The sequence below is a fragment of the Notothenia rossii genome (assembly GCF_949606895.1).
Source record: "Notothenia rossii genome assembly, chromosome: 6".
Lineage (NCBI taxonomy): Eukaryota > Metazoa > Chordata > Actinopteri > Perciformes > Nototheniidae > Notothenia > Notothenia rossii.
In genome coordinates, this window is record NC_136909.1 from 28,171,421 (window position 1) to 28,194,770 (window position 23,350).

At 39.3% G+C, this 23,350-nt stretch overlaps 4 protein-coding genes across 7 annotated transcripts; 2 read left to right on the forward strand and 2 right to left on the reverse strand.

The window, feature by feature from the left end:
* Positions 1–491: 491 nt before the first annotated feature.
* Positions 492–4,246, forward strand: LOC307042535 (cyclin-G2-like; the record flags this gene model as incomplete). Its single annotated transcript, XM_079686480.1, has 7 exons — positions 492–629; positions 743–880; positions 1,201–1,451; positions 1,592–1,670; positions 1,763–1,861; positions 2,512–2,714; positions 3,419–4,246. 7 exons carry the CDS (start codon positions 492–494, stop codon positions 3,528–3,530), a joined length of 1,020 nt encoding a protein of 339 aa, XP_079542606.1. The 3' UTR covers positions 3,531–4,246.
* Positions 4,247–4,874: 628 nt separating this feature from the next.
* LOC307042997 (alpha-N-acetylneuraminate alpha-2,8-sialyltransferase ST8SIA3-like) lies at positions 4,875–11,874 on the forward strand. Its single transcript, XM_079687170.1, has 4 exons — positions 4,875–5,404; positions 6,737–6,859; positions 7,043–7,600; positions 7,807–11,874. Exons 1-4 carry the CDS (start codon positions 5,250–5,252, stop codon positions 8,087–8,089), a joined length of 1,119 nt encoding a protein of 372 aa, XP_079543296.1. The 5' UTR covers positions 4,875–5,249; the 3' UTR covers positions 8,090–11,874.
* LOC307042998 (ras-related protein Rab-27B-like) lies at positions 11,544–15,312 on the reverse strand. Of its 2 annotated transcripts, none has more exons than XM_079687171.1 (5): positions 15,121–15,312; positions 14,943–15,028; positions 13,700–13,803; positions 13,398–13,521; positions 11,544–12,417 (listed from the first exon to the last, which is right to left on the reverse strand). In XM_079687171.1, the coding sequence occupies exons 1-5, from the start codon at positions 15,271–15,273 to the stop codon at positions 12,228–12,230; spliced, it is 657 nt and encodes a 218-aa protein (XP_079543297.1). In that variant the 5' UTR covers positions 15,274–15,312; the 3' UTR covers positions 11,544–12,227. The 2 variants fall into 2 exon arrangements, with proteins under 2 accessions (XP_079543297.1, XP_079543298.1); XM_079687172.1 differs by having other exon boundaries at positions 11,544–12,438; positions 15,121–15,286.
* On the reverse strand, positions 15,196–23,335 carry poli (polymerase (DNA directed) iota). 3 transcript variants are annotated; one of them, XM_079687166.1, is made up of 11 exons: positions 23,119–23,335; positions 22,851–22,976; positions 22,601–22,765; positions 22,174–22,320; positions 21,617–21,853; positions 21,015–21,193; positions 20,836–20,927; positions 20,625–20,758; positions 18,072–18,295; positions 16,987–17,756; positions 15,196–15,323 (listed from the first exon to the last, which is right to left on the reverse strand). In XM_079687166.1, the coding sequence occupies exons 1-10, from the start codon at positions 23,210–23,212 to the stop codon at positions 17,013–17,015; spliced, it is 2,142 nt and encodes a 713-aa protein (XP_079543292.1). In that variant the 5' UTR covers positions 23,213–23,335; the 3' UTR covers positions 15,196–15,323; positions 16,987–17,012. The 3 variants fall into 3 exon arrangements, with proteins under 3 accessions (XP_079543292.1, XP_079543291.1, XP_079543290.1); XM_079687165.1 differs by lacking the exon at positions 15,196–15,323 and adding an exon at positions 16,250–16,381; XM_079687164.1 differs by lacking the exon at positions 15,196–15,323 and having other exon boundaries at positions 16,834–17,756.
* Between the last annotated feature and the right edge of the window lie 15 nt (positions 23,336–23,350).

Sequence of the window (23,350 nt, forward strand, 5' to 3'; positions counted from 1 at the left end):
AAGACGACAGTTTGTTGATTTTCGCTAGCACGCTAGCTTAGGTAATATTGACATATTTTGTGTTAGACGCATTGAGCGTTTTGGTATTTACAAGTGAACAGCCTTTTTCTATTAATTCAGCCTTTTCTGAAATGTCTAACAGTGACCCGTTATGAATGACCTGTTCGTGTTGTTTAGCAGACATCTACATTTAATCCAAACTATTGTCAACATTGCTTTTACGACGCTTTTTCGACGCGTATTCCCAATGCAGTAATCAAACCAACCCTCTTATAATACAACAACAACAACAACAACAACCATGTTATGATTTAAATGAGATCAGGAATGTGTTGGTTTTGGGCGGTTTGGGGAAAATCTTCCAGTGACACCTGACACCAAGTAGGTGTGGTTTAGGAGACACCATTTATAAGCCCTCTCCTCCTCTCTATAACTTGGGGAAACAGCTGTTGGAGACTTTCTCTTGCACTTCAATGCACAACCATTGAAATATGTTTTGTTTTAGGATGAGGGATCATCAAGCCATTGACAGCTGGCTCCTGAAAGAGTTAAAGGCATGTTGTGCAAAAGAGTACAACTTCCTTCCCAGAGAGGCTGGACTGAAGCTGATGGAGTCGGCTTCCACAGAGGTACCAACTGAACTACTTCTACATTTTGGTCTGTCTACACAGATTTTTTTAAGATAAAAAAAGAAACATGATATATTCCCAACAATGTCTAATATATTGTGCTTTATTTTTAGAATCACAGTGGAGTGTCTGAAAAAGGAAGAAACACCAGAGTGGAAGAACTGTGGGGCCTGACCAGTTTCTTTGGATACAGCGCTCAAACGTTTGTGCAAGCTGTCAATTTGCTTGATAGATTCCTCACCACTATGAAGGTAGGAATAAATTGTTGTTATTCTATTTCATGTGAAGCGTCTTTGACCATTAGGGAAAATACTAATCCCATGTATTATTATTTATTATTAATATGTTTGCAACACCAGACACCAAAGCAAATTCCTTGTCTGTGTAAAGATACCTGGCAATAAACTTGATTCGGATTCTGATTAAATAATTTAATTGTAATGTGTTTTTTACAAGTTAAAACTTTGCATGTTTTCATCTCACAATCACAAAAAAGAAGAAAACACAACAACAATGACCTTGAATCATGGGATGTTGACTCACACTTATCACTCTTCTGTTATGGTGTCAGGTGCAGCCCAAACACTTGCCCTGCATTGGAGTCTGCTGCCTTCACATTGCAGCAAAAATGGTCGAGGAAGAAAGCAATGTCTCACCCACCCATGAACTCATTCGCATCAGTCAAAGCAAGTTCACGGTGTCTGACCTGTGTCGTATGGAGAAGATCATCTCAGAGAAGCTGAGCGTGGAGCCCGAGGCAGTGACAGCTATAACCTTTCTGCACCTCTACTACCCAGCCTTTACATCCCTCTCAGCTGGAAGGTAAGCTTTTCATTTTCCTTGGCTTACTCTTGTTATTATTGCTGATACATTGCTCCAGTTTGCATTGAGTTGGTCAAACACATGCTGCCTTATGAGCTTTTTACTGGCGGATCACATTAGGATTCCCTCTATATTTTAAGGGAGGAGATCCCAAGCATTGGGAGACTGGAAGCCCAGCTAAAAGCCTGCTTATGCCGGCTTGTTTTCTCTAAAGCAAAAGTAAGGATTGATATCCGAAGAACATTTCATAGCATAGCAGACTTCACACTGTGTCATGTGACTTATGAATTGACTGACTTCCTTCTTCACAGCCATCAGTGCTGGCGCTGTCCCTCATTGCTCAAGAGTTCGAAGGCCTCCAGTCCATCGCCTTGTTGAAGATTGTACAGCAATTCCAAAGACACCTAAAGGTATTTAGGATAGGGCTGCCACAACTAATTATTTACGCTGTAAAAATATCGACATAGTGTAAAATGGCCATCACATCTCCTTATAGACCTTGGTGTCTTAAAATGTCTTGTTTTGTCTGAGAAATAATCTGAAACCACTTGAAAAAATGACTTAAGCTATTTGTTATCCAGCTTTTAGGCCACAAATATTCTATAGATTAATTATAGACTAAATCAATTCGCACTTTTTAAAGTTACGCTTTCATTAGGCTTCATAGTGTCTGATGTGAAATCCATATTTTTGATAAATAATCCAACTTCTTTCCTCTATGTTTTTCTGGACTTTTTTGTCCACTGCTGTCAGACTCTTGGATTCAATTTGTTTTTACTGTTTTGCATCACATTATGTTGAAAGAACTATTTCACAGCATTTAACTCTCTTATATGGCTCATATTTTACTGTTTTTTTTCCTTTACTCCATTATTTCTTACAACAATCTTACATCTGCCTTGTATAATAAGTACTTGAGTTTAAATTGCACAATGTGGCATCTCGGTGTCACCGCCTTACCACGTTAACATGTATGTGGGAAAACTGTTGTTGATGACTTTTAAGACTGTTTTCTGTTTGCCGCCTCTCAGATGTTTCCTGTTTTTTTTCTTTCTCACAGATCAGTGAAGGCGAGCTTCTCCACTGGAAGGAACTTGTGGCAAAATGCATGACTGAATACCGCTCAAGTGAATGTAACAAACCAGACAACAAAAAGCTTGTTTGGATCGTTTCGAGGAGGACGGCTCAGAATCTTCAAGCCAATCACTTCTCCGTGCCCGGGCTGCCAACGATTCCCGAGGGGAGCTGGGACGAGAGTGAAAGGTTAATATTCCAGTTTTCTTTTTCCCGAATGCCAACGCACACATTTTTAAGTTTCATGGAGGCCTCCAATTCATGACTTGGACAAATCACAGCTGCTAACATTAAATACATTTTTGCTGGAAAAGACAGTCTTACCAATCCAAGCCTTAATTTAATACACACTCTGGCCTTTTTGATGTCTACATTTGAATGTTTAGCCCTGGCTCAATAGCATTTTTAGACCTTTCATGTAAATAGCAACATGTTTTATACTTCACACTTGAAGTTTGCAACACATGCTTTCTGTTTTAGAAAATGTGTCTCCTAGCCAAAGCCGAAAAAACTCTATAGTTATTTTTCTTTAAGGCAGAGCACATATAGCTTTGGAACTGGAGGGTCGCTGGTTCAAGTCCCAGAATGGACCAAATACGGAGTGTGGACTGGTACTTTGAGAGGTCCAAGTTCCCCTCCTTGTTTCTGCCAAACTGCCCTTGAGCAAGGCCCCACTCTGCTCCATGGCGAACTGCATACATAACAACTGCCCACTGCTCCTCAAACTTGAAGTTAAAGTTAAACTTAAAATGCAGAGTCTAAATTTCACTGTGCTTTGACGATGAAAAAGTAGATTTTAATTGAATCCTTCATTTCCATTACACAACATGTTCTGTCCGTTCACTCATTGATTAATCAGCACTCAGTATTAACGGCATCTTTTTCTCCCCTAGCGAGGACTCTTGTGAGGACATGAGCTGTGGAGAAGACAGCCCATGCGGCTCGCCAGGAAGTGACGGCGAAGGAGCCTTCTTCTCCTCTGCCTTTCTCAACCGCCAAAAGTGACGAGTCCTCATTGTGAAGTAGTCAGAAGTGTGTTTGTTCCCTGAACTGTATCTGATTTAAGGTGGTCCTCATGTTTCTGAGCAAACCCGTGTTTCACTCGTCATACCACCAAAGGTACGACAAGTGACATGTTTCAATCAAGTGCCTGTGTTGATTCAGTTAACTGTCGTGTTTTTTTATGTTATAAAAAAACATATCGTATTAATGCAAATTGGAAAATTGCAATATCTTGGCAGCTTGATGGTAATCTGAATGTCTTTTTCCGAGATGTTCTCTTTTGTGTTTGTTTGTGTCCAAGCTGGGCATACTCCAGGAAAAGCAGTGAAGCACAACGGAGAAATAGTGTATATCAGTCATGAGGTACACTCACTATTGAATACCAGCTAACACACTAACACATTCTCATAAAGATATTCGAACCCGTTTTTATAATCATTACTTTAAAAATACACAGTATTCTGCAAGTGTATGTTATGTACACAATCCTAATGTGGCAAATAGACCTTTGTAGTGTGAAAATACCAGACTGTATATGCATGGAATCATAGAATATCTGATTATGAATGGATGTTTAAAAAAATGTATATATCATGTAAAAAAAGAAGGAAAAAATTGTATGTTTTGTGAATGCTACATTATGAATGTTGTATTTGATTACGTGTGAGTGTGTTGGAAGGTTCAGAAACAATACTTCCAAATAAAAAAAGCTTTGTATACATTGTTTGCTTCAATTCACTTGATTGTATTTTGAATTGTCAACTGGTGGTGAACTGGAGCATTGCCTTAAATTAATTAAGTGCTCACACTAATATACTGAAGGTGTCATAGGCAGCTTTATCACAACAGAAATGTTTCCTCAATACAATTACAAACCAACATCTGGTACAAAACACATACTCTAGTGACAGGATTGTATTTGAGATCCTATGGTAATTCATGCATGAAACCAGACATTATGTGTTAGGCGTGTGTTGCAAAAAACATGTCCTCTCTTACTAAGTACAATGTTCGCCTCTGAAATGTAGGAAAGTAGGATTATAGAATATAAATCAAGTAAAGTACCTCAAGTATATTTGGTTGTTTGCACAAATACACATTAATATATAAAAGTAAGAAAAGTATGAACATGTTCTTAACAAAGAATAAAAGATTAAAAAGAAAGGATGCTCATGTGCATTAAAATAGGTTTATGTTTTGATATCCTTAATAATGAAGGTCCTTTTTAGATTGTTTTAATATCAATAATGGAGATGGAAGTAGGTTGCTCACCCTCATCATTTCAATATTTGTATGAGAGGGGGTGTGAGAGAGAGAGGTGGTGGTGGTGGTGGTGATGATGATGATGATGATGATGATGATGATGCTGCTGGTGGCAGTGGACGGGGCTTGTCTCTTTTAGCTGGCTGGATGTGTTGACGTGCATTTCTGCTCCATCTTCATGATTAAACCGGCAGCTCGGAGGGGAGTCGCAGCGGAGGGTGAAGCAGCAGCAGCAGCAGCAGAAGAAGAAGGAGCAGTCAGGGGGAATGAGAGCTGATCGAGTCGAGGCATCATGCACCGGACTCCAACCACCAGCCGTCCATTTTACACGATTATATGAGCACAGGAGCGCAAGTTTGTCTGTGTTCTGCAGACAGCCAGTGTGCAGAAGACCCTAAGATGAAAAAATAGGCCAACGCCTCGCTGCAGCTACATACAGGGAATGAAAACGCTCCCAAGATGGTCCGCATCGCCAAGGCCCTGGGTTTGGTTATTCTGTGCGTCGCCGTGCTCATACTGTCGCTCATCAGCTATGTTTCTCTCCGAAAAGACAGCCTCTTTGCCTCCTCTAATTTCATTGGAGGCCCGAGGATTATGTTCCACGCAGGATTTAGGTGAGTAGTTTTTGTTGATGTGATGCAGATAATTATTGTTGGGTAAAATATAAACACTGAGGCCTTGTGTTGACGATTCAACCTGAATGTGATGCATTTACAAGCGCACCCCTTTCCCTTCAATTTGGTTAAAAAAGACCTTCTGTCAATCAGACAGTGAGCTGTCTGAGGTGCTGATGTTGTTTCCCTGGTCGATGTGTGTCGTGATATACAGTGAAGTAAAGTACTTGCACTGTAAACGTGTGCATCATCAGCAGCTTCACATCCTGAGCTCAAAAGTACTTTTACTCAATTACTTATTATTATTATTATTATTATTACTTATTACTTATTACAATTACTTATTTTGAGTCACATGCACTTCATTTGTATGTTTATTTATAGTATAATACTCTTTCTTTTTACCCTGCTACATTTATTGGACAGTTATAGTTCTGACTTGTTAGGTTGAAGACCATTACATTACCATAGCAGATTACAGTGGTGGAAAGTAACATGCATCATTTTGAGGTACTAGTATTTGAGTATTTCCATTCCATGTTTCCATTTATTTGACTTTTTACATAAATAAAACATACGGTATATAATTTGATACAATACAGTAGTAATCTTTCCTATGGTATTTAAAACATGTAAAATGGACTCGACTGACAAGTTACAACATTAAATTACTCTTGAATGGATTCGTTAGTTAAAATACATAATATTACTGTATGCAAAGTGGTGAAAGTTGGCTTTACCTCATCCAGCTAAAGCCCTTTCTAACTAAATGTGTAATACAAATGTTGGTATTATATTGTCCATGACTTTAAGACAGAGTTTTAAATTAATCTAATCTGCCATTGTAAATGTCAGTAATTTATCAATAAATGGATTTTGGTGCTGATCCAAAGCAGACCTTTTCCTGAACAGTCCTACCAGATAAAGGAATATTTTACGTAAACTGGTTGTAAATATTTTACAACCAGGCTACCTAAAGTTATTGACAATAAAGATCAGATTAATAATTAACTGATGCATTTATCTGTTCGTATATATAAAATGTGTTCAGGTTTTCTGTTGCATTTGAAAGGATAAAGAAACATTTTATTTAAACATTTTCCGAGAACATGGAGACAACAAAGCGCGACCATATCCGACATTAATGCTTGTTTGTGGCTTTAGGAAAAACTCCTTATTTTCCCAGAATGACCACACCAGATCTGTGTGGATTTATTTTTCAAATACCTCAATAATAAGACAATATCAAACATAAACAAATGCGAGAGCAGTTCCCACATGGTACACAACACTGTCTCAGAATCATATTTTTTAAATCATTGTTGTTCACAGGTCTCAGTTTGCCTTGAATTTCCTGGACCCCTCTTTCATCCCCTTAACTAATGCTCTGAACGAAGAGCTCCAGGGAAAATCGTCCAAATGGAAGTTCAACAAGACAGCTTTTTATCAGCAGAGGTGAGATATTGAAATTCTAGCTATTTACAACCCTACTTCTACTTCTACTGTAGGCCTAGTTTATGTCACCCTGCAGGATATGTTTGTAAGGTTTCTCTGTAAAAGCTATTTTTTTTATACTTCCCACTTTGATACTGTCACAGAGTTCTGCCACTGCCTGTCACATTTATTTTCTTTCTTCAGGAAAGATATCTTCCGCCACATTGACATTCCCACCAACTTCTCCCTCACAAAGAACAGTGTGCGTGTCGGCCAGTTGATGCACTTTGACTACTCCAGCCACAAGTACGTCTTCTCCATAAGCAACAACTTGAAGTCCCTACTCCCAGACACCTCTCCAATCCGCAACAAACATTACAGCATGTGCGCCGTGGTGGGCAACAGCGGTATCCTAACAGGAAGCCACTGTGGCCCCGAGATCGACCAGGCCGACTTTGTCTTCCGCTGCAACTTCGCCCCCACAGAGATCTACTCCAAGGACGTGGGCAAAAAGACCAACCTGACCACCTTCAATCCCAGCATCCTGGAGAGGTACTACAATAACCTGCTGACCATTCAGGACAGGAATAATTTCTTCCTCAACCTGAAGAAGCTGGAGGGAGCCATCCTGTGGATCCCTGCCTTCTTCCTTCACACCTCAGCCACAGTTACCAGGACCCTGGTGGACTTCTTTGTGGAGCACAAGGGACAACTGAAAGTGGAACTGGCCTGGCCTGGAAACATCATGCATGATGTCAACAAGTAAGAGTGTAGATCTTCTTGATAGTTCATTTACCGTCAACCAACGGGACATTGCAGTGATTGTGTTTTTATACAATTTACCACTGCATACGTGAATTGGGATTATTGTGTGTCATAATGATGAAAGATTAATCCTTTTTATTATTCTTATTCTTTAACATGTAATTTCTGATTGTGGATGACTTACTTGTATTTTCTTCTTACAGATACTGGAAGACTAAAAACCTCTCCCCCAAACGTCTCAGCACTGGAATCCTAATGTACACGCTGGCCTCCGCCATGTGCGACGAGATCCATCTCTACGGCTTCTGGCCTTTTGGATGGGACCCCAACACAGGCAACGATCTGCCGTACCACTACTACGACAAGAAAGGGACCAAATTCACCACCAAGTGGCAGGAGACCCACCAGCTGCCCACCGAGTTCAAGCTGCTCTACAAGTTGCACAGGGAGGGTGTGATTAAACTCAGCGTGACGCACTGCTCGTAGATTCGCCATGGATGAGTCCAGAGACCAGATACAGATCACTTCTGTTGTGAACCACAATGCATGATAAGTGTTAATGCAAATTTCTACACCCTCAATCGACAAACACACATTCACATCACGCTGTAACTTCCCATGACGATGTCACAGACTTATCACAGCGTTGTAACTCATTTATTGGTATATTGTTGTCTTTAGCACTGCACAGTTAGGGCTTTTTACGTCGTTCAGTTGCTTACATTACTCTCTTTTGCATGGCTTCTGGCCGTGGTGACACAGCTTGAACTATAAGTTTGGCAGGAGGATGCAACAAAAAGTAAAATCATACAGTTAAGGTTAACACAGTATTGATTTATTAATCGCCTTTTACAGCAGTATACTGATTCTTTACACTGAAATCACTGCCTAATCTCAGGGAAAGAGTTAGATCAGTGTATTGTTGTAATCAGATTAAATGCCTCAAGAGAGGTGCAGTTTCTGTTTGCAGGCCTTTTTCTCCCCATGAGGTGTCAGACAATCTGCACGTCTCTAGAAGATGGTATTTGTTTACAAGACTACACCCCATATAAATATATACACACACACACACACACACACACACACACACACACACACACACACACACACACACACACACACACACACACACACACACACACACACACACACACACACACACACACACACACACACACACACACACACACACACACACACATATATATATATAACATTTCAAATGTTGTTGTTCAATTTTTCTTTTGATTCTACTACTACTATTTTTTTTAAGTTATTTGACATTCCAACAATAAGCCATAAATTCATGGACAGTGCGTTGTCATTTGAATACAGAATTTTAGAAAGTGGTATTGACCTACATTAGGTTTTGTGACATTTAAAAATATCTTCCAACAAGACTACCATTAGCAAGTCCACAGCCATACTAGCGGCTACATTTGAGTCATTGAACTTCCAAAAAAATAAATACCCAAAATGGTGTTTACCAACACAGCGTTTTCATACATTTATTTGAGTTTGGCACCAATTGAGCAAGGACCATTCTAAAGGTTATTTTATGATATTTAAAATATATCTCAAAGGCAGTAGGCTACATTGGGTTAAAGAGCACAGGTTATTCATTTTTCTGTCAATTACAATTTTTGTTCTATGAAGCGAATGTGTCAATGCATGAGAGTCACAAAGTGGGGCTAAAATTGCTCCAGCTCTACGTAAATTCATTTCCCAGTTTGTCCTAATTAACTAATAGCTAGTTTAAAAACTCAGGAAGAAGGCCAAAAAAAGTAGCCCCCCATAAAACTAATTTTGTTTTGCTTTTTACATGTTTTTTTGTACAAATGAGGTCTATGTATCCTTTAAAACCCAACATCTTTGCTAATAAATACTTTAAAATGTATTAGGGGGTCAAAAGACTGACAATCCTGTGTAAACGTTGGTATGACTATTGTCATATATGCATTGCCTACATAGAAGACAACATAATGCAGAAATAAGTATGTTTTTAAGTAAGGCTAGTAATATTAATGCAGTTTAGCACTGCAGATTGCCAAATGTTCGATCATGCTAATCTAGCATTTTTTCGGTCCGTAAATCTGACTTTCCTGGCATATCGTTTTGTAATTTGAGGTATTTGATAAAGTTTACATTTTAACACAGTTTAGATATGTCAAATTCAATACCATCTTTTTTACTGCTTAATTCAAACTGATGTTTGTTAACAAGCTAACGTTAGCTTTGTCAGTTGGTTCAGATGAAGTTAGCCTGCACCTGCAGTTAAATCAGCGTATATATCTTATATTAATACCTAAGACAACACATACATACTTGTTTGAAGCTCATGTGTTTGAAATGATCAAAAAGGCTAAGTTTAAATTCACGAACAGCTGCAACCAGCTCCAGAAAACAAAGCTGTTGAATAATTGAAAAATGGAGACACAATTTTACAATTCTTGTCAATAACAGGGCAGAACATTTAAAGTTAATCCAGAGGGTACCAGACCATCTTGTGACCTAAATTGCGGCGCTAGCGTGGCAATTATAAATAGAAAAATAAATCATTTTGGACAGTTTTTTTAATAACAACAAGGGAACTTAAAGTTTAACACTATTCCAAATATATCTATAGATCAAGAGGAAAATACACTATTTGTTACATATCTTTAGTTGGAGGAGGGTTAATCATCCATCATGTCCCATATCATTCCAATATTTGTGACATAAAACAAGGAATTTAGTGAATGTTATATTAAGTGCATCTCGTATAAAGAGCATGATCCATTTAAATGACATTGCATGTGAGGCACTAACAAATCTTTTAGGCTAGTTTTATACAACCTTTTTGAAGATTGTTTTGAGGGTAAAAATGTAGTTATTTGCTATTGTTTGTACTCCTGATGGTGTATTCCTCAAGGATAACACCAGTGTCTTTGTATAAGATACTTCTGAAGGCTAAAGAAAGAACCCTAATATATTTTACATGGGACCAAAACCTATAGATAAACTTAAAAATGAACAAGCTTTATCTTTTGTAACTCTAGATACTCTTGGGTTCTCAAAAACAGTGTTCCCTGTCATGCTTCACTGATGCAGACATGGGGGGTGGGGTGTGGGGGGGGGGGGGGGGGGGGGGTGGTTTAAAGCTTGCCACATGACTCGTCTCATGACTCTACAATGTGGTCCTGGTTGCAAACCCTGGCTGAGACTGGGGTTTAGAACATCGAGCTACGCAGTCATTCATACTTCCAGATGTGTGCTTTTGTGCTCATTTAGATATAGTATGTGAGGCATTTGCTTGGCATGCTGTCATACACTTAGAGTTCCTTTTGCTGTCTCATTTTCAGATGACCTTTGTGTCTCGTCTCCGAATAACAGCGCAGTAACAAACATGAAACCACATATCGGATGATACTGTTTGAACTTTAGCTGAATTTTATTGATGTCATTTATGTCTACATTAAAGGATATTTTCTGTAGACCCTTCATAAGAAATGTTTACACCAAAGACGAAGTGTTCAAAGAGGAAATGTTTGGCTGGATAAGGATTGATTTGGGATTAAGGAAGCCAAATGACAATTAACAAGTATTATTGTTACAGAAATAGAGTTTCCTTTTATGGTGTTGAATTTGATGTTGAATATCATTCTTTGTGGCACAACAATGATTTCAAACTTTTTGTTTCTTGGCTTCAGCCAAAGTAATGTGGTGGAATTTAATTGTGACTCCATGAATGTCCTAGACAGATTTGTTTGAAAAATCCACTGACATGAATGCGGGACATTTTTAAGTTTCTCTCTTTATTTAATTAAAATCAATGTTTAGAATGTGTGTAAACAATAACAATGTTAACAAAGTCTGCGAGGATTGTATTTCCAGTCAGATCAGCAGTTGTGTGTATCTTTGTGTGCATTACATTTAAAACGACAAGACAGTGACATGTACATAAACATAAAATGTCTTTATTCCAAACGCAGCACTATACAGGTTTTCGTTCCAACAACCCTTTAACATTCTTGTACTTGTGTTTGATCTGCATGGCAAATATGTTCCATAATGCATAAAAAAGCTTGGCTGCTTATGTACATGTCGTATACAATTCATAAATCATAAATGACTTAGCTATCTTGGTTGTTCTAACAAAAACAATCATCCATATAAGAAATGTAACCATGTCTTAAATGTTTTTGGATTATACTCCATGATAAATATACGTTATGTGCCTACATATTCTTCCATCAATGCCTCAATGTGTCAAATAAAAACTTTTTCTCTGATATGACCCATTTTAATACAATAATTGACTGTTTTTCACCTGGTGTCTCTAAAACATCCCAGTTTTATAACAATACCTGTACATTCTTACTATATACAGTTTCTAGGGATACAGTTTCTAAGGTCTTGGACGCCCCTTTCTCACAGACTGTGAATAAACAACATCACACGGCAATTTTTAAGAGGGGAATTCGCATTGTCACAACAATATTTGGCCCACATTTTTTATTTTTTTGATCTTAAAAGATCCCAGCCTGACCTATCAGGCACCCAAGTTACGCTTTAGAAAACAGCAGCATTTTGAATATATTGTTATTTGGGGCAAACGTGGGAAGAGTGACTACTGGTGGTAACATCAGCAGGCACACGTCCTCCTCACAGGAGCCTCCTCCACCTCATGGCTGTTGATGGGGCTGCCGTTGGGTTCAGAGCTGGGGCCTCCGGGAATGCTCTGCTCCATCCTCTTCATCACCAGATCCAGCAGCGTGGTCACTGCCTGGTCAACATCATCACCAGTCATTGCACTCGTCTCAAAATAGGGGATGCTGACGAGAACGGAGAGATTACTGTGCCAGTTTTACCCAGAGAGGATTTTAGTGTGTTGCTGCTGCTGACTGACTTGAGTAATTCAAGTTGAGTAGTTCAAACTAAAAAGTATTCTCAATGTACTTAATGGGGAAAATAAGTAATTGGCCTGGAACAAAGAAAATAGCATCCCAAACTTCTGAAAAGGCCTTTCATTTATACAACTTGATGGATTTCATTTAAAAGCACCTCAACTTGTTAAAATATCTTTCAATGTAGATTTTACATTTCTATACATTTTGTATCACTACTTTTTCTTGTTTTTCTAAGTATCCATTTTCTTTGTACGTATGATTATTGATATTTAATAAATAGGGAGGTATCTTCTTAAGCCATTTTTCTCTTCTAACCTCTCCTATACAATGTTCTAAGACGGATTTTTCCTACTATCTACCGTTTTCTATAAAGTCATGATCCTCAAACTTGTATCTTATGACCCATTGCTGGGGCCCTGACCCAAACACTGGGAAACTACTGTGCTCAATAAAATTACAAAACCCTAGGAGGAAGACCCATGTTAAAAAGAGCTCACTGCCACCATCCTGTGTTGTACTGGTGAGAGAAGTAACATGAGTTGGCTGCAGTACCCCCATCTGCGAGGCTCCACTTCATAACACACGAGGGGATGGGTAATAACCGGAAAAGAATGACATGGGACCTTTAAATCATCCCTTATGAAGACATAACTCTTTTTTTTTAGGGGAGTAAGTGTGAAGGAACTAATGAGTATAAAGTGGCTCAAAATCTATCTTTTCTTTGAAATAATATATGTTTTTTCTCCAATGGAGTCAGAATCTTATTTTTTTGTGCTTTTAAACATAATCACCAAAGCAAATGTAGACAGAAAGTATTACTATATATTTATACTTTACAGAACCCCACCACAGCCCTTAAAATGTTCTGTAACTAAAACACTATAGTGCTGTTTGCAAAGCCTCACCCGTATCTGTCTGCCAGGTCTCTGGCTTGTCTTCCGTGAACGTCCCTCATATCCCGGAGGTCTGCCTTAGTGCCCACCAACACAATGTCTGGACTATCACAGTACGCGTTGGCCTGTAGCTGACCTGAACCAACACAAAGGAAGTCCTTTTACACCCATGTAATGCAAATCGACACACATGAGCTTCAAACTCTCTTAGTTGACTTTCTCAACTCTCTAAACTCTGTGGCAACAACAGAGAGAACATATATCCAAAATAGTATTTATCTGAAGCAAAGCAGTGATGCTGAGATGACACATACTCATCCAGTTCCTGACGTTTAGGAAACTTTGCTGACTGGTCAAGTCGAACATCAGCAGGAAGCCCATGGCGTCCCTGAAGAAAGCTGTGGTGAGGCTGCGGAACCTGGAAAAAGATCAGTTTCACAGTATGAAGCTACCATGTTGAGATTTGATCCAACGTTAGGTCAAGATAGAAATACCTCACCATCTGCTGGAGGGTTTGTCATTACATTTTTCTACAGACTTTCATGAAGGGTGAATCCTACTGATTTTGGTGGTACCCTGGCTTCTCTAGCGTCCCCAGCAGGTTGACACGTTCAGTTTATTCCGAAGTTGAATCCACATCTATCATATTGCAAATTAGATACATCCTACCGACTTTGGCGACCCCACAACTTTTCCTTTGAAGTTTGACAGCCCAATGGGCTTGAGATTTCTAGTTTTTAAGTCAAATGTCTTAACAGCTTGTTTACCTCAGGCTAGTGATTCAGTCTCAGTCTCAATGTATAATAAAGCCAAGCAATCCTTTCTATAAGACTCTGCTATATCTATAACATATGTTGTTTGTATTCCTAGAAGCGCTGCTGTGTGTGTCTCCCTCTCTCTTTCTTTTTTAACTCAGGCTTATTGAAACTTGACCATCAGCAGCCCTGGCAAACTCTGTCTTCTTGGTGTTGGTGCCTTTTTACAATTAATGAAATATTTTTTTACGATGTTGTTTTATTATGTATTGCCTATCTGTCTGTTCCAGTAAACGTTTTGGGGGGCTTTCTCTTTGTTCAAAGCAAGGGTTGAAAAGGAAGAGGCTGTTGTGTCTTTTACAGATGGAGAAACTGTATAACATTTGGCTATTTTATTAAATATGAACAAAATAATTTGAGGGTCAATTAGGCTCTAATCTAAAGGCAGACACATTTTCAGCATGCAAACATGTTCTCGAAACCCAAAATGTAAGTGTCACCATGCAAATGTCCATCATGTCCAATACTTTGTTATCCAATACCAGCTAAACTAATGACATGCCCCTCAGCCTCAACTGCAGTTTGTGTTAAGTTGGATAATGTTTGAATGCTAATATGCTAAACTGAACTATGTTAGTAGTCCAAGGTCCACACTCACAGAGCTGATAGCATAGCATTCGACTGTTTTTGTGATTATAGCATTTTTCAAATAATTCTGAAGGTATAAGGCACTTGCTTTCATTCCATTTAAATGAACACGTCCTAATGTAAAATATATAGTAAACATCCAGGTTAGGTTTACCTCTCTTGTCCCGCCGTGTCCCAAAGCTGAATGTGGACATTGAAGTTCCTCTCAGATGTTCCATCAGCACCTTTCCCAGTGTACATCTGAACCAAAGGGAGAACATCTTTTGACTCAGTTACATATTATTTTATATGAAGAAACATGCTTGTATGCATCACTTATAGGCATCACTCACCACTCTCTTTTCCCTGAAGTCAATGCCCACTGTGGTGGTGAACTTGCGGTTGAACTTCTGGTCGGTGTACCTGTAGAGGAAGGTGGTCTTCCCCACCCCTGAGTCCCCGAGAGCCAGCAGCTTGATCAGATAGTCATAGTTCCAGTCAGCCATTGTGCAGCTGAGTGCCTAACCTGCCACAGAAGTGAACTCACAGTACACTGCTATAATGGTTTGATGGATCATGTAACATAAGAGGGGAGAGAAAGCTGGCATAAGTCAACATTTCCAGGTTGAGTACATTAGAACAGGAAGGCGAAATAGTTCCACTTAAACTGCATTTTTCAGTCCCAGGGTTCAGGACATCACACAGGATTAAAACAAGACGTCATACCTCCACACTCATTAGGCTCTGATCAGAGAGGGGTGAGCACATGACCAGGGCTGGCTTTCACATGAGCAGTCAAATGTTTTGCCAGTTTTCTCAGACTTTGCTTGGTAAAAAAACAGGGGCCTATTTAGCAGACAGCACTCCTTTGATTGACTTTAAGGTCCACAGTCAGACTGCTAAATGGTGCGTGACACCACTGAAGTCACCACAATGCTTTGGTTACACTTTCAGCTCAGAAGCAGAGAAAAATAGCATTTATTTCCTTCAGTTTATTCGACATTTCAATTTGCGAAGGAGCATTCAGAGAATATATGGTTAACTCAGATTTCAACGCCACAGTAGTGAAAATGGATACTATGACATTTGGAGTTATTTCCCATGTATTGTATTCTTTGAATCAGATGAGTGAGGAGAGGCTGAGTAATCAACACCATAAACTGCAGAAACAACAGTCCCTGTCTTTATCTGACAGAACCTTATCAAAACGATTTTCCTCAAATTCCCATTGAGACAAATAAAGCTACCTTAAAATGACAAAAAAGTAATATACCTTACCAGTCTATCTGTAGGTAGTGCCACTGCCCATTCAGATATCACTCAACTCGTCCTGACAGAATACAATATCCACTATCATGATGCTATGGCACATCCTGAACCTTTCCCCCTTCTTACATGTGATCCAGGGAGGAGTCTCAGACCAGCAGGAACTCAGCGAGGCTGCACTCACAGACCTTGTATTTTCTGGTATTTCTCATGAAAGGGGGAAAAACGGGCTCTTTGAAAACTTGATGTGGACGATATAAGCCTCTGTGGATTTCAGCGGAAATCGTCCAACCAAGGAACGAGGGCCCCCACTTCCAGAGGCTAAGCCATCCCTAAGTAATCCTGCTTCTATAAACAATGGGAAAATACAAAAACAAGACTTCATTTGGGTGCCCTTATAATTTTGAAAAGGACCTTTATCCATGTTTGCAGATTGTCACATAAGATTACTTTAGGTAAAATGAGATTGCAAACATTATGTGTAAGGCAGCAACAAATCAAGCCGTTTGTAAACGTTTTGAAATCAATATAAAGTTTTATAAACAATAAATGTCTGCATATTAACACTTAAATACAGGAGTGGAAAGAAAAATAGAAACCCCTTAATCATAAACTGTCAGAAATGTTTATCAAATTCAACAGTTAAGCATTATTTATTGACTTCATAAGTCTGTAGTTCTTATATGCCAATAGACAAAATCAATGACACATTAATTAACTGTGTAATGATATGCTGTTGTGGGTCTTACTGTGTATTATTTTTGCTATGATTTTTTTACTGAAAGAAATACTGTACGTAATTTTGATATATTATCTTTAATGCGTCTGAAATTATTGTCATGAAACTTGTGTTTAGTTTTAATTTACAGTGGTATTACTTTTGAACAAATGGAAAAGTATTTTTTAATAGAACATGACAAAATAGATCACAAGAGATGATTGTAATAAGTTACCTTATGCAGAAGTAACTAGTCCCTCTCTAACTGGGTTTGAAATACTTGAACAGATTGTTTGCCTGACTGCCTTTGCCTGCAGCCTTTCTGTCTTTGGTCGTCAGGCTTCTTCCTGGTTTTTTGGATGAGGGCGTCTTCAACACCGGCTTCTTCTGCTTCCATTCAGACATCAACTCCCTCTGAACATCCGGCGGAAGCTCTGAAAACACCTTAGGGTCCACATTTCCTGGAAAATCGCAGTCAGAAGACCGGGCAAATGACGCTCTCCCTTCTTCCATGACGTTCTCTACTGTGCCCGCAGGCCTCTGGTGATTCACGGTGGTTGGCCTATCAGATGAACCTAATTTGTTCAAAGCCTCTTTTATGTCTTTTTGCGAGTCATTAAACGACTCGTGTGTTGTGCAGGGGGGATCAACAAGAGCTGATGAGTTCACTGAAGTACCTGGGTGAGAGTTTGTGTAGGCAGGGGATAACAGCTCCTTCTGGATTTCCACAGGGAGAAGCCTGAACACTTCAGGATCAAAATGTGGGGGCAATTGAGGTGTCCCTGGTACATCTAGTTCCTCACTGTGTGACATGCAGGATACCCTCTGAGTGTCTTCTACAGCAACAACAGGGCTCTGTTTTATTGTAGTCCCGTGTAATGCTGCCTCAGAGCTACGAGACCTTTTAGTTGTTACTGTCTTTTTTGAGGTAGGTTGAGTAATCACGCTGTGTGTGCTAAGCGGACGATCCGAGCAGTGAGTACCCCCGTTCTGAGAGGAGGAATCCTAATGGAGAATCAAAAAAGAGGAGCTGATTTATTTCAGGAATTTCAAAGTACTGACACACAATTTCTGAGAAGAGGAAATCCTGTAAGAATCATGTACCAGCACAGTGTGACATTTTAAGAATTTTGAAGATCTTTTTAGTACCACATAAATGCATTTTATTACCTGCATACCGCTTAAAGTATGAATATGTGAAGGAATAAATCCCGAATTTAATGCTTTCTAGAAAAGGTTTTAAGTCCTCCAGATACCATAATGGAAATGATCTTATCAGTATTTACAAGAACGATAATACAGGATTATTCACTGTGCTACCTGGCTTTGTGATGAGCAGATTTGTTGTGTTTTTCCGGGTGACGTGCTTTGTCTGAAGAAGGATGTTATCGAGCCCTTTCCTCTGACGGCAGCCCCCTTGGTCTGCAGGTTGCTGAAGCAAACGTTAAGTAGGGTGAGGTGGAAGGCGGCGCTGCTGTCCACCATCTTGTGGAAGAGCTTCATGGCCAGAGGGAGCAGCAAGACCACAGCATCTTCACTGCTCTCTGTAGAAACATTACAGACAAAATACTTATATTCAGGTTTTTGAAATAAGTCTGCATGTCTGTTGTCATATCTTAAGGATGTCATCTCCCTAAAATAACAAAAGAAAATCGTTTTTTGTAGTTATATAAGTGTAACGTAGTCCCTTAATTGTCCAGTGGGAACAAAGCATTTTTTGTGTTTCTCACGACACTATAATGTTTGGCTGTCAATAAGAAATTATGAAGACCATCTATTTATATATTTTTTTATTTTGAGAAAGGGGCAGGTAATATTAATTTATTTTCCCTGCTTCTTTGCGGGTTTGGTGTGTTTACAGAGACATGTTAACTAAATAATTGTTATACGTTGAGTTTGTGCATACCATGAACGGAACAAAAAATAAATAAATGAAATTAAGAATAATGAAATGGTGTTGTTACCAGGCTGCTAAACTACCCCTGAAATGCAGGTACAGTGGGGCAAAAAAGTATTTAGTCAGCCACCAATTGTGCAAGTTCTTCCACTTAAAAGATGAGAGAGGCCTGTAATTTTCATCCTAGGTATACCTCAACTATGAGAGACAAAATGAGAAAAAAAAAAATCCAGAAAATCACATTGTCTGATTTTTAAAAGACTTTATTTGCAATTATGGTAGAAAATAAGTATTTGGTCAATAACAAAAGTTCATCTCAATACTTTGTTTTATACCCTTTGTTGGCAATGACAGAGGTCAAACGTTTTCTGTAAGTCTTCACAAGGTTTTCACACATTGTTGCTGGTATTTTGGCCCATTCCTCCATGCAGATCTCCTCTAGAGCAGTGATGTTTTGGGGCTGTCGCTGGGCAACACGGACTTTCAACTCCCTCCAAAGATTTTCTATGGGGTTGAGATCTGGAGAGTGGCTAGGCCACTCCAGGACCTTGAAATGCTTCTTACGAAGCCACTCCTTCGTTGCCCGGGCGGTGTGTTTGGGATCATTGTCATGCTGAAAGACCCAGCCACGTTTCATCTTCAATGCCCTTGCTGATGGAAGGAGGTTGTCACTCAAAATCTCACGATACATGTCCCCATTCATTCTTTCCTTTACACGGATCAGTCGTCCTGGTCCCTTTGCAGAAAAACAGCCCCAAAGCATGATGTTTCCACCCCCATGTTTCACAGTAGGTATGGTGTTCTTTGGATGCAACTCAGCATTCTTTCTCCTCCAAACACGTCTAGTTGAGTTTTTACCAAAAAGTTCTATTTTGGTTTCATCTGACCATATGACATTCTCCCAATCCTCTTCTGGATCATCTAAATGCTCTCTAGCAAACTTCAAACGGGCCTGGACATGTACTGGCTTAAGCAGGGGGACACGTCTGGCACTGCGGGATTTGAGTGCCTGGCGGCGTAGTGTGTTACTGATGGTAGCCTTTGTTACTTTGGTCCCAGCTCTCTGCAGGTCATTGACTAGGTCCCCCCGTGTGGTTCTGGGATTTTTGCTCACCGTTCTTGTGATCATTTTGACCCCACGGGGTGAGATCTTGTGTGGAGCCCAAGATCGAGGGAGATTATCAGTGGTCTTGTATGTCTTCCATTTTTCTAATAATTGCTCCCACAGTTGATTTCTTCACACCAAGCTGCTTACCTATTGCAGATTCAGTCTTCCCAGCCTGGTGCAGGTCTACAATTTTGTTTCTGGTCTCCTTTGACAGCTCTTTGGTCTTGGCCATAGTGGAGTTTGGAGTGTGACTGTTTGAGGTTGAGGACAGGTGTTATACTGATAACGAGTTCAAACAGGTGCCATTAATACAGTTAATAAGTAGAGGACAGAGGAGGCTCTTAAAGAAGAAGTTACAGGTCTGTGAGAGCCAGACATCTTGTTTGTTTGTAGGTGACCAAATACTTATTTTCCACCATAATTTGCAAATAAATTCTTAATTTCTCATTTTGTCTCTCATAGTTGAGGTATACCTAGGATGAAAATTACAGGCCTCTCATCTTTTTAAGTGGGAGAACTTGCACAATTGGTGGCTAACTAAATACTTTTTTGCCCCACTGTATGTGTGTTTCTCTTGAGGGAGAGCAGTGTTTTGACTGCACTTCAAATCTGTTTTGTAAAGGCTCTACCCCAAGCAATTGATAGGAATGTACAAAAATAGCAGCTTTAAACAGAATGAATACAAATACAAAAAATGTTGATCAAATATTGATTTCGATTTTGAATGTCAATGTGATGAATGTGACTTTAAACTATTCCATACTGCTTTATATGCTTTCAGGTATTTTTAAAGTGAGTGGAGGCCCTAATAAAGTCTCTCCATGTGCCATCCTGAGCTCTTGCAGTCCTTCATGGGGCTGGAGCTTACCTGAGGGGATCTTCTGTCCAAAGTGGTTTGGGATCGGACACTGCCGACTCTCCCGGTTGAACCACTTATTAGTGGCAGAGTATTTACGGATGGTCAGCCTGAAGGTTTGAGGCTGCCTGCCATCATTCCGCATCCTAGTTTTGAAAAAGATGATAAAAGTTTAGATTCCATGGCCTTGAGCAAATAATTAAAAAAAAGTCAAGTATCTCACCTCTCCACCAGATTGCTCAGGAGTTCTTGAGTCTTTTCCAAAACTTCTTTAGTTGATGATATCTTCTTGAAAGAGTCCTCATCACTAAGAGACTGAAACAGGAAAAGGATACTCATTAAGGTAAACTAAGGTGAAACATTTATGTATATTTCGTTCTTTTTTGGGATTTCCAGACCTACCTGAGGGGCCCCAGTAGGGGTGACAGGTGACTCATCTACTCCTAGGGCCAGATTCTTTAAGCGCTGAGCGCTGGGAGCTCCAAACTCTCTCGCCAAATCATTCAATGGGAAGAGCTGAAGGTCTTTCACGCTGGCCAATCCCAGGGCTTGAAGTCTCTTAGAAGTTTGATAACCCACCCCTAAAAAATATGTAGTTTTAGTCCAAATGCAACCAATTAAAATCCTCTAAAATAAATTCACGCATACATCTTGGGCCTTTCAGAAATGTAATCTTAAACAATAGCATCTCTAACGGTTCTATTCTACATTTTCATCTCTTAAATGATCTACAAGAATTGCAAAAATCTTAGTCATCATTTTTTTATCAAATTATATTCACTATATGGAAACTTTTAATAGCTTTTATTATTGTATTATTGGCTTGCTTTTCTTTCTATTGGTATATTTCTATGTGTTGTTTTTCTCTATTTGATGTGTTTTAGTTTACTTGATGTCAGTGAAAATGATGGTTGCCCCTGAATAATATCTTAAATATATATAAAGGTTAAATATAGATGTATTGATGAGTAATTCGTTTTTACACTTAAGTGGAAAATCTATACCTGGTACTTTACGGAGACTGCTCAGGGAGCCCATAATGTCATCAATGTTCTCTGTCAGCAGCGTGGTCTGCTGATTGGGTTTGAAGGTGCCACCCACCAGTTTGGCCAGTAGTTTGTTGGTGGCGATGCCAGCGCAGCCAGTGAGTCCCAGTTTGCCTTTGATGTCTTCTCTAATCTCTGCTGCAATGTGTGAACCTAAAGCCAACCTTGGGTGATCCTGGGCTTCAAGTTCTGCACCTGGGCAGGAAAAGAAACACAGAATTACATCTGCGGGTGTAAAAACCTACAATTCTTTATGAGAATACAAAAGTAAACGTTTCATGAGGTGAAGAAACTGAGAGTGCAATGCAAATATTTTAATGTATTTGTTGGCTTTTTCACCACTCATTTCCTGGTTTCAAAGAGCCAGATGTAAAAGATGTAATGAGGTGGAAAATCTTGAGTCAATACTGGACTTGGGATTCTTGGGGTAAGCACAGATTGTTGTATTTGTTCAGTAAATACAAACACATTTTGAACAAGACATTTACACACTAGAGAAACAAAAGATTACTTACTAGTATGGTTGTAGACATGTCCTTTAAATGAAAAGTTGTTAGACTCTGTTGTCTCTGCTAGCCTTCTTTCTACCATCTTTGTAATGTCTACAAAGTTTTCATCAAATCCAAGCCTCTCTACCAGTGGACAGTAGGACATGAGTAGCTCTGAACGAAAACAAGAGAAAAACAAGGTAAATATGAACAGAAAATAAAAATGATGCGAGCTAAAATATAAAATAGCATAGAACAATCATCAGATAATAGAGTGAGCTTGTTAAAATGCCCATTTGAACCACAAAAGAATGTATCCAACTCGTTTTAATCTCACTCAACTATTATTTTATAGCACTTAACAGCCATAGACCAACATGAGAAATTAATATGGGGCAAGAGTAGGCTATAATCCAACACAGAACACAGTTTATTTGGGGGAAATCGTGCCTACCTGTCAGTTTATAGGACATTTCTCTGTAGTGTGTCAGGTCTTCTCCTTTAACCAACACTAGCTGAGGACATTTCTCCTTTGCGTCAGTCACAGACATCAGCTTGGAGACCCCCAGATCTCTTGCTACATAGTTACAGGTGACTATGATGTATTTCTGCTGAATACCTGATGATTTAAGATACGTTATTGAAGCATAATGCGAGAGTGTATTCTTCCACCACAGAGGATCTTTTGTAGGGAATCTGTTTACCTAAAGGGACCTCTCTCAGTGCAGGGTTTCTGATCATTTCCACCTGAGCATAGAAGCAGTCCAAGTCAAAATGCAAAATGACTCTGTGTGCAGGCGTTGGTCTTGATGTCCTATTGAGGCTTGGATCTGAAACAAGACACTAGTCATACACAATTCACCATTTAACACACATAGATAGGTGTGAAACAGAGAATTTTTTTTGTATGCATGTTAAAAAGCTAAATGAAAGCGGAAATAAACTGCAGTTAGCCAAAGATTCTCCCTTTACCAGAAGCAGCAGCGGGAATGAGTGAGATTGAATCCACGAAACTGTATTTCCACTCGGTGTCATCCTCTTCCTTTTCATCCTCGCTGTTAGTCATTTTATACAACTCAAATGGTGTGCGTCTTGTGGATTAAATAGGTGGTTTGTGGTTGGTTGCGACCTATGGTTGCGACCAGCGCCATATAGAACCTGGAACCTGGAAAGTGCACCAAAACAATGAAAATACTTTTTCATG

Coding starts and splice junctions, on each gene's coding strand:
- LOC307042998 (XM_079687172.1), bottom strand. CDS start 15,273: ATGGCTGACTGGAACTATGACTATCTGATCAAGCTGCTGGCTCTCGGG. Junction 15,029..15,120: donor ACTTCAGGGAAAAGAGAGTG/GTGAGTGATGCC, acceptor CCTTTGGTTCAG/ATGTACACTGGGAAAGGTGC. Junction 13,522..13,699: donor AAACGTCAGGAACTGGATGA/GTATGTGTCATC, acceptor GTGTTGGTTCAG/GTCAGCTACAGGCCAACGCG.
- poli (XM_079687166.1), bottom strand. CDS start 23,212: ATGACTAACAGCGAGGATGAAAAGGAAGAGGATGACACCGAGTGGAAA. Junction 21,194..21,616: donor CAGTCTCCGTAAAGTACCAG/GTATAGATTTTC, acceptor CATATTTTTTAG/GGGTGGGTTATCAAACTTCT. Junction 20,759..20,835: donor CTGAGCAATCTGGTGGAGAG/GTGAGATACTTG, acceptor TTTCAAAACTAG/GATGCGGAATGATGGCAGGC.
- LOC307042997 (XM_079687170.1), top strand. CDS start 5,250: ATGGTCCGCATCGCCAAGGCCCTGGGTTTGGTTATTCTGTGCGTCGCC. Junction 6,860..7,042: donor ACAGCTTTTTATCAGCAGAG/GTGAGATATTGA, acceptor TTCTTTCTTCAG/GAAAGATATCTTCCGCCACA. Junction 7,601..7,806: donor ATCATGCATGATGTCAACAA/GTAAGAGTGTAG, acceptor TTCTTCTTACAG/ATACTGGAAGACTAAAAACC.